This window comes from Parus major, chromosome 12 (genome assembly GCF_001522545.3).
Source record: "Parus major isolate Abel chromosome 12, Parus_major1.1, whole genome shotgun sequence".
NCBI lineage: Eukaryota > Metazoa > Chordata > Aves > Passeriformes > Paridae > Parus > Parus major.
In genome coordinates, this window is record NC_031781.1 from 7,958,453 (window position 1) to 7,968,780 (window position 10,328).

Sequence of the window (10,328 nt, forward strand, 5' to 3'; positions counted from 1 at the left end):
TTTGTTACTATCTTAATAATACAGTTTATTGAATCAAAATGGCAACACTGTGATACCAGTAAATTTTGAGGAAAACAGTTCTTGTTCTCCACTTGCAAAATTTTGCTCAGCATTTTGAAAATATCCAAAATGTAGTAATTTCAAATCAAAATTCTGCTTTCTTAATTAATAAATGTGCAACACCACAGAAGAATAAGGCCAGATTCTTTTTTGAACAAGGGCCTTTTCAGGAAGAGAAACAATAAGAACTGGCACAAACAGAAAGGAAGTTTTAAATAGTGCAGAAGCATCCATTTTAAAATGCAAATTTAAAATTAAAAAATACCTCAAAGTATGTGATCCAATTATTGTTATTGGTAACTTGATGCTTTTAAGGTGCTTCAGTACCATGAAGTTCATCTGAGTGAATGTGCTTTCAGTCTGAATTAAAGACTTCTTAGGATGTAGTCTGAAAAAGGCATTTCAAAAGTCATTCAAGCTCTTCATCTTTCCCCTGCATAGCTGTTGCTGAGCTTTACACAGTGCTTTCATATGAAAATTAAACCAAAGGTACATTTTCACCTTTGGTAAATACAGGTTTTGCATTTCTATCTCTCCTTTAACCTCTGTGGAAGGTTAAACACTTAGTCTGATGTTTTGTTCTTCCTTTTGGCACAGTAGAGCTATTACTGTTTGCTTCCTCTTTGGAACAGTAGCAGATTCCATGGTGTCATAAGACAAGAAACAATCTTCTCCAAAGCCTGCAGAAATGTGGATTCCTGATTTCTCTGCATTTCCTGGATGGAAATGTGTAGCATCTGCCTGCAGATGCTTGAACAGACTGGTTCAACATGAGGAAAGCCATCCTCCTCTGTAATTGCTCAGCTCCTTTGAAACATGTGACAGCACCAGTTGTTCTTTCCAACTGCAAATGCAGGAGAGAGTGGGATCAGCTGCTAATAACAGTTGGGAAATGCTATTTTCCTTGGCCCAGTCTCCTGCACCTTGAACCCACTGAGTCAGGGAACTGTAACCCCCTGACATTTGCTGGGGAGCTTTTACTGGCTCATTCCCATGCAAGGAGTAAGGTGGGGTTCATTACTTTTATTTAGGCTCCTTTCATTTCATTAAACCATATGTTACAGGAAGTCACAGATGGCTGACATCAGATGGCATCTAGTAAAAAGGAATTTATTATAAGAGAAATAAATATCCAGATAACTTGAAGGATCTAAATGCTCACTTTTTAATGCTAAGACTGAAGATCTTTCATTAGTACAGCAGAGGTTCTGAACTTAAAATCATGGAAATTATAGGTTATGTACTGTACTTACTCAACTAGTTTTAGTTTTGAAAAAAAATACTTTCCCTAGATAAAAGTACATATAAACCTTGAGGGTTATAAGGTGATTAAATAATCCAGTTGATTTTATTCTCAAAATAAATAATGACATATTTACTTTTTTTTTTTTTTTTAAGGAACTTGTAACTCTTAAAGCCAAAGAGCTTTATCAGACAATGGAGAAAGCTCAGGAATTAGCCCAGGGATCAAAACAAGAACAGCACATTCCAGAGTTGTCTCAGAAGGCACATGACATTTCAGCACTTCAGAACAATCCTGGTGGTGGCAAGTATAAGTCTCACACCCCTGCATGTTCCTTTTGTGGTTGAAAGCGAGTTGTTTCTGGGTTTGGGTGGTTTTTTTTGGTTGTTTCCCTGTCTGCATTTGAGTCTCAAACCAAATTGCATTACAATTTATTTACCTTTCAAACAAACAGAATCGTTACCTCCTATGGAAAATATTGTGCTTTAGTAAGTTTCAAATACTGTATTACATAAAGGAAGAAATGCAGAGATATTGGGAGGAATGCACAGGAATGTTCAGACCAGTGTGCTGTCAGATATTCAGTGGAAAAGGGAGAGTGTTGGGATTTGGGCCAGAGTTCTCAGTATTGCTTTGGGCTCTAAACCACAACAGTCTCATAACTCTGTGGCAATTGAACAGAGGTTACTAAATGGACCAACTTTCCCACTTTTCAGGTGATACAGAGTTTGAAAACTGTAATTCTGGCATTTCAGCACAAAGTACGGGTTTCACTGATGGTGTGCAGAGTCCCCCTGAGCAGCAGGCTTCCCCTCGCAAGGACACGGCCGTGCAGACAGGTACAGAGCCCACACCTGAGGTACTCTGAGGGACCTCCAGACAGGCAGGGGTACCCTGTTTGTGAAACTGAGCCAAATCACTTTTACTCACAAGGAATAAAGCTAGCACAGACACTGTCATCCTGGTGTATCACAGTGTACCATTTTCTTCCTCTATTTCTATTCTGGAACTACTTATTCTTCAAAAGAAATTATATTTCTGTATAGTTGTTACTTACCAGTTACAAATCCCATAGTCTGGAATGTAGTGTCAATTTAGGGTCCCAAGCCACACAGGCCCAGATTTGTTAAGTAATTTGATTTGGTTCTCCAGTCTTCTGTATTTTATCCCTTCCTCACTGAGTTTGCTTCTACAGGTCCTGCCTTCCCCAGAAAAAACAAAAAAGAATAAGAAAACATTATAAAACTGTAGCAGCCATTTTTGAAATAAAATAAGTAACAGTAGATTGATACATATACAAATACGTATACAAAAGCCAACCAATTTGAATAGCTCAGACTTGGAGTTAAAATACTTCTCTTTTTTTTTTTTTTTTTTTAGATTGTTTTAATACTTCAGCATACACTGAGTCAGCTGAGGAAAGAACTGCACGTTGTGAGTCGCCTGATATTTCCATAGAATATAAAGAAACCTCTAACAGCAAAAAATACCAGAAGGAAATGCAGTATATGGATAAAAATAAACTTCCAGGAAAAGAGACTGGTGATATTTGCAGTGACCTGTATGAGCAATATGCAAGAAAAGAAAGACACATTAAATCTTCAGAAAAATACAGCAGAAGACCTGACTGGAACATAAACAAGCCTGGGAAAAGATACATTCCAGCCTCAGAAAGGTACCCTAAACCACTACAGAAACAGAGGGAAGAGAACAAAGTGCGCCGCCAAATGGAGCTGCTGCAGCTGGTGGAGAGGAACAGCCCTGGGCAGCTCAGCACAAGGAGGGGGGGACACTCAGCCAGGTCTCTCTCACCTCGGGAGGAAACAGCTGTGAAGAGTAAGGGCCACAGAGGCAGAAAGGTGGGTCACTGTCTGGCCTTAGAGAACAATGATGTGTTTTTAAGACTCTTGTTCCTCACAGTTTTACCTGGGTGGGAATTCAGTTATGTAACTGGAGCATTGAAATTCTCCTACTTGTCCTATAGGACACAGTGACATCATTGACTTGCTTTTTTTGTCCAGTCATTGTGTTGTGCTGACCAGTGAGGTACAGCAGTACCTGCTCAAGAAAACAATGTTTCTTCCTGCAAAGAATATGGATTACTGAGGGTGTACTCCATTGCCACAGAAATGCATCCTTCATAGTGGAGTCATTCTCTATTTGCAGTAAGCATTGTATCAGTAGAGCCTGTGGCTGGAAAAAAAGTCTTGTAAAGAAAATACTATCAAATAAATTCTTGGCTTCTCTTTTGCCCTCTCTCTTGCTCACTTTCTGTATGCATAAACACCTCACTTTCCCACACCTTCAAATACTCTGGACCTTTCCTTTAATATCTTGGATTGAACCTTTCAGGTTTATATATTCCTGTGTTCCAAGGACATAGGAAAATATACATAATATTTTTAATAGTATGTAGAGCTGCCAAAAGACAGAAAATTGGAGCAAATCCTCCTGTAATTTGTTTATTTATGTCATGGGCACTACAAGTCTCTTAAATGCAAATATTTGATAAATACCTTTCTCCTCAACCCAGGTCAAACTGTCCTTTTGGAACTTCAGAACAAACATGCTCTGAAAAATCAAAGGTTTTGATTTTTTTTTTTTTAAAAAACCACAGATTTTTATTTTACTTTTGACTTTTTTGGTTTTCTCTTAGGAAGAAAAATTTCATAAGAATCACCTGAATGAAGAAAGGTATGTCAATACTTTGCATCAATGATATGTAGGAATACATTTTTACTGAAATGCACATGCTTTTCTTTCCTGATTTTTTAAAAGAATTTAGGTTTGTCTAATGGTCTGCTATTAAAAATACTCAAGACCATGCAGATTGCAGGTATAAAAGCCAAGTTAATGAACAAAAATCCTGTCCTCCAAAGATTCTTTGTTATTTACTGAAGTATTGTTTGGGCTCTTTTGTAACATCAGTTGTTCCGTACAGACCTGAATCACCACCTGTTCCAGCAGTTAGGAACAGATTACTCCAGGTACAACAACGCCAGATGCAGGCTTCTCATTTCGCGGTGTTTAAGGAGCGCGGTGGAGCAGAGGCCAGCCCGGCAGGCTCCCGGCACAGGCGCTGCCCCGCTGCCGTCGCTGAGGCTGCCAGACCTCCCTCGGCGCAGTTCGTGCCCTTCCTGCGGACACGGGAGGTTTACTGCCTGGATCCAGAGGCACCGCTGAGCCCGCCCTCCGCACAGCACCCCCAGCAGCGACACCTGCACGGTACTGAAATGATTCCGGGAGAGCAGTGACTTGCACTGGAGTGCTGCAATTTCAGCCAATTTCAGATTGGATTTTTACTGAATTGTGCAGTAATCACGGCAGTGCACAGGCTCTGCAACCAAATTACACTCAGTATTAAGAAAAAAAAAAACCAAAACCACGAAGTTTCAAAATATCAGAAAAGCAACAAAAAATTCTATTATCAATTCTTTGTATGTTTGTTTACCTTTCATGAAGTATGATTGCACTTCCTTGCATTAGGTAGATCTCACTAGACATAGAGACTGGGATTTAGGAATCTAAATGTTATTTAACATGAAAATAGAGATTATAATCTTGATAGCAACCAGCCCCTGATTTCTTGATTTTCACAAACTTTCAAAATCTGCTGCTTCAAAATGAGAAGAAAATTAATAAAGAGTTGTATTAACTGATTTGATACATGTTTGCTTTCAGATTCTTACCAAATGCCACAACAGATTTTTAACTCAGATCATGTTAGAGATCCTCTTCTAAATCCTGATGTAGTTACAATCAGAGAGAGACAACAAGCAATTCTCAAAGGATTGTCAAAGTTACGACAGGTAAGCAAAAATTTATTGGATAACTGTGCATGTGTGTATATATACTGAAGTAAAAATTATTACATCATTGATTTGATTTCCATAATTTGATTTATGTTTTGAGCTCTGTCCTCTACTTTTGTTGCATTTTACTAATATTGTTTTGCACGTGTTGCTTCCACCTTTGGACAGTCCTTAAGGAATGTGAACTCCTTAGTTCTTAAATCAGCTATGAAACAGTGAAGTGCCTGAGCAAACTTGAAACACAGAGAAATGACTTTGTTTGGTGTCCAGGTTTCCATGGTTAGGGCTGTTTACACGGAATGTAAGGTTTCAAAAGAACTGGCTTTTAACACAACACTAGAATTTGTTAATGAGGTTTCCCCTCGGCAGTTCCTAGGTCAGGACAGAACAGTGGGGTTGGTGCAGAAGGGTTGGTGGGGTGGTCTCATGTCAGGCCTGGAAAAATACTGTAATTTACAAACTGGAAGTGTGAACACTTAAAAAATCCTTCCAAGACAGCTGCTACTTGTTAGCATGTAAAAAGTAAATTCAGAATTTGTTAATCAGCCAGGTTTTCTGAAAAGAAAATTAAAATTAGCTTAATGCCACAGACACACGAGCTCCTGAGATAAAAGCCTCTGTGTGTTTGTGTACACTGTTCTCTTTGTAGTCAGGTACTTGTAATGGCATCTTATCATTAAAGCCCGAGTGAATTGGATTCTGCATCTATTGGCAGCAAGGCGTGGCCCACAGGTCTGGACAAGCACATGAGCACTCCTCTTTCATGCCTCTAAATGGCCTGACAGGACTGCAAGACAAAAAAATACTTCAAGCTTGCCTTTTCCTTGTGAAGAACACTGAAAATAAACATGTACCAGTATCTTCCCTTGCTTTTGAATGGGTCTAAACTAAATGTACCTTACTGCTAGCAGCAGTTTTCTCTGCATTGAGAGAGGAAAATTTCATAAATAATCAAAATAAAGGGAAGACAAGCTGACAGTAAAGTACAACAAAATTAACAGTAGTTGATTACCTGTTGTGCTTCAGAAAGACAGAAGCACTGCCATGTACACATGGTGCTTCAGCAGTAGGTAAATTCCCTGTGCAGAAAAAGACTCATGACTCTTCCCCAGGTCAGTAAGAAAAGTTGTGACCCAAGAACACTGAAAGGCTGCCAGTTTCTAACAGCTTCCACTTGGTTTCACTGGATCTCGTCTTCCCACAATGCTCAACATTTCTGTTAAATATCTACAGCTGTTAAGTATTTTACCTTCTGATCCAAAGGAATCTACTCCACAGCAGTGTAAAGACACCTTTGCTGGTGCCAGGAGCACGCAGGGGCCAGCACCCCAATCTGCACATCCCACTATTGTTCATTCCACAGCAGCTTTTACACTTAGACACGTGTGACACCAGTCCCTGCCACTTACTTATCTTGGAGTCCCAGATCTGGGGCTTGGGGCCTTCCATAACTTGTGGTTTTCTTATCTTCAGTTTACAAATACAACACATCATTCCAATCTAACTAACATAAATAACTACATCTTCCTTTATCACTCATAGATCTTCACTTCAGACTTATGGGCCACCTACGCCTACTTCACCTACTGATTGCTCTGTAGTTCCATATCGGTTCTAGCAGAACCTGTGACTTTGCATCTTCACTGTTTTCTTTGGCAGTTTTCACTTTTTGGTACTTTGGCAGTTTTCACTTTGAGCTGGCCAGGGCTAGCTCCGTGTTTGGGAAGCAGTTAGGGTTATCACTCTGAGCATAGGGCTGGGTCCCTCCTTGGGAAGCAGGTACAGTTTGCAATAGCCCCTCAGTCCTTGTGCTGTTCACAGCCTGCAGTGGTTCACCTTGTTCAGGCAGGTCCATGTTCTGTATTTCACTTCACTTGCCAGTGGCATTTTGCTGAAGAGTAAAGCCAGGTTCAAGGTACAATTTAATCCTTGTGCTTGCTGAGGATACAAAAGCCATGGTTATTTAAACAGGTTAGAGCTGGCAAGCTTAGAGAAGCCACATGAACCCACAGTCAATTTTGCAGTGGCTAAAAAGCAAGGTTAGTCTTTCAGTGGATCTTGGTTCTGCAAGAGAGTTACTTTAAAACGTGGAGTTCCTTTTTAAACACCTTTTCAGCTGCAAAAAGAATTAGAACATGACCTGTTCCATTTCAGTATATCTTATATACCTAAGTCTTGTGTACTGCTCCTGATAACACCTGTTTTACATCAGTTATTTCACTGAGAAAGTATGAATGGGGCAGGACTTTGTCTGAAATACAAAAAGCTGAGTTTTCTGTTTCAGAAGATATTTTATGTATATAGAGTGGATTAATAGTTTCTGACTACATACATACATCTAGATCTTTATGTACAACATATTAGCCATTGTTCTGTCTGGGGGAATTCACGTAATGGTCACATAATTTTGACCAGTCTTTGCTCTTTGAACTCCACGCCCAACCAGTGATAAATACAGCTGGGCTGGTGCAGTAAGAGCCCAGTGGGACTGGCTGACCCAGGGAAAAGAAATGGCAGAGGGAGGGTGAGTCTGTCACTGCAGTTGCTACAAGACAGCAAATCTCTTCCTATGTCTCAGGTCACAGCAGGAATAAGAACTAGCAACAGACTCACTCTCCTCACTGAAATCAAAAGTCAGTGGATAAGCCGAGCAAAGTGAATTATTTGTGAAAAAGAAGGGCCAAAGTTTAAGAAAGAGGAGCACATCCCCCTCACCCCAGGTCAGTACTTCCAGAGCCCCCCATTGTTCCTGAGGCAGCAGCAGCAGCAGCCAAGGGCTGCAGGTGACAATGGCTGGGTGGGGACACACCCCCACAGCTCCCTGGGGAGGCATTTCCCATTGCTCAGCACCTTTCCAGTGCCTGTGCAGCCCGTGTGACAAACACTGAACTGCCAGCTTTCAGGGTTACTCGGTCCTCAGCTCTTGGTTCATTTAAAGGCACTTTATTTTATAACTTGGTTTTGTGATGCGCTTCTAAATGCAAAAATGCTCAGTAAAAATAATAATTACTGTCACAGACACTGAAAACACTGACCCATTAATAGAAATAAGCAGATCCTGTTTAATAAGAAAGCAATTCATCAAGTGATTGAAAGTGGGCAGCTGCTGCCTTAGAAGGAGCCAAAGTGGAGTCTTAGAGGCTGCTTTGCTGACTTTCCTTTGGTGCCACCAGGAATCTGTGTCTAAACTGCTGTAGGAGCTGCTGCCTTGCATTAGGTCTGTACTGAGCTGTGCCAGCAGCCTGTGACTTATCTTTGAGAAAGGCCTTGGAACTCTGAGAAAAATAATTAGCTTTTCTTTTTTAAAAAGCAAACTTCCATGGTACCAAATTATTTCTGCCAAGTCTAAAATAGATAGAGAAGCAAGAGGCCAGATGTATCAGTATATATGAACAAGTTAATTACAGTAAAAATACTTCTTTTTAATTTATGCATGTACTTGACACAGTTCTATCGTGTATGACCTGATAGACAAGGATACATTTCCAGGAGGGTTTTTTTGTGACAGGTTTTCTCTATCATCACTTGAAAGAACCATTGACACAGCACAAACCTTGAACCCTTTGACAGTTAATCTGTTTATCCTGAAATGTCTGACACTGCTCTAGTTCCAATAGCTCTGCTGCCCTTGCTCTGAAGGATATTGTTTGTGTTAAGGCTAAATCATCAGTGCCAGTGCCCACCAGGGTTTTGGGTTCTGCTTCATACAAGAATTCACTACAAATGCAGAGACAGTGCACAAAGGGATGAGAAAGTGAGACAGTGCACAAAGGGATGAGAAAGTTCCATCTCATACAGTGGAAAAGTTTCCCTCTGTGTGCACATCCCTGGCAAAGGGCCTGGCTTCCACTCCAGTCACACGTGAATGGTGTCCAAGTGACCTCACCTCCGAGTCTGTGAGGCTGTACTGCTTTTTCTGAAGCTGGGTACTTAAAAGCCATTGGCCCTTAACAAGGAAATTGTTTTCAACTGTGAAACAATGACATTTCATTAGTTCAGGCTGTTTGAGGAAGACAGAACATTCACATTTATATTTATTTCAGGGCCTCCTGCAGAAGCAGAAGGAGTTGGAGAACACTCTGATTCCCATTGTAGCTCAAGAGAACTTCATGCCACTGTTTTGAGAGGTGCATATGAGTGTTCTGAATTCTTAATATGGAAATGCACAGCACTTTGCTACTGTAATTAATTGTGAACCACCTCTTTTTTATGAAAATTAAATTATAAGAATTTTGATAGACTACAGGGTGATGTTAAACTCATGATGGTTTGTCTGTTTAGAATGGTTTTCATGCTACCTGAAGACATGTGGCCATTTAATATAAACTACCAAAAACATGGAAGTAAACCATTACATGGGTTTTTGTAGAACTCTGTGAATTTTGATAAATAAAAAGATTAAGATGTATTCTGAACGGCTTTAGTCATCTTTGTTGGTGTTTTTAACTATACAAAACTGTTGTATTTCCATTATTTAATTATAATATATAATTATAAATATATACTATAATATATAAATATAATTATATATTATTATTCAATATTCAGCCACCTTTTAGGCTTACACAGGGAATATCAACTCGAGTACACCCAGGTGTTCAGACCACAGTTCATCACACAATCTGGTAAAAATCATTGATAAATGGGAATTCTTGTTTTCTGAAAAGATTACTTGCCATGTTTGGGGGGAGGGTAACGAGTGCTAAACTCATCTAGTACTGGTTCTTAACTTGAATAAATCAATCCACTATTTATAGAGGGAAAGAAGCAACTTTAGGCAAAAGTCTACAGGTTTTGTTTTTGTTAAAAATTGCCCTTTTTAACCAATAACTTTGTCCCAACTGATTTTGTGAATTTAAGAGTTACGTAGCTTCAGACACTCAGCTGATACCAAACAGCACATCCCATAGAAAAGCACTAAAATCAAATTACAAATCCCCCCAAACCCAGGGCTTTGGACAAGCTGAGGATGAGCAGTGGAAGTCAGAGGCTCAGCAAAGCCAGCAGCAAGGGGTGTCTGGAGACTCCAGAGCTGCTCACCGGGGCTGCTGCCTTCCAGAAGCCTGAGGCAGATGAACAAAATGAGAGAATCGCTCAGGGGGAAGAGGTTGGGAACTCAGCAGATGTGAAATTTAAAAGGCATGATTAAGAAACAGATAAAACCGTACTCACCCCAGTGCTAGTTCACAAAACAAATAAACAAAACCAGACAA

General features: G+C 40.0%; 1 protein-coding gene across 1 annotated transcript in view; it reads left to right on the forward strand.

The window, feature by feature from the left end:
- The window catches only part of CCDC66 (coiled-coil domain containing 66), a 22,147-nt gene extending 12,617 nt beyond the window's left edge, over positions 1-9,530 (forward strand). The window contains 7 exon segments of the mRNA XM_015640649.3: positions 1,459-1,606; positions 2,020-2,142; positions 2,684-3,162; positions 3,960-3,997; positions 4,245-4,528; positions 4,985-5,112; positions 9,159-9,530. Of these exon segments, the coding sequence (XP_015496135.3) occupies positions 1,459-1,606; positions 2,020-2,142; positions 2,684-3,162; positions 3,960-3,997; positions 4,245-4,528; positions 4,985-5,112; positions 9,159-9,239 (1,281 nt within the window). The 3' untranslated portion in view covers positions 9,240-9,530.
- The last annotated feature ends 798 nt before the right edge of the window (positions 9,531-10,328 follow it).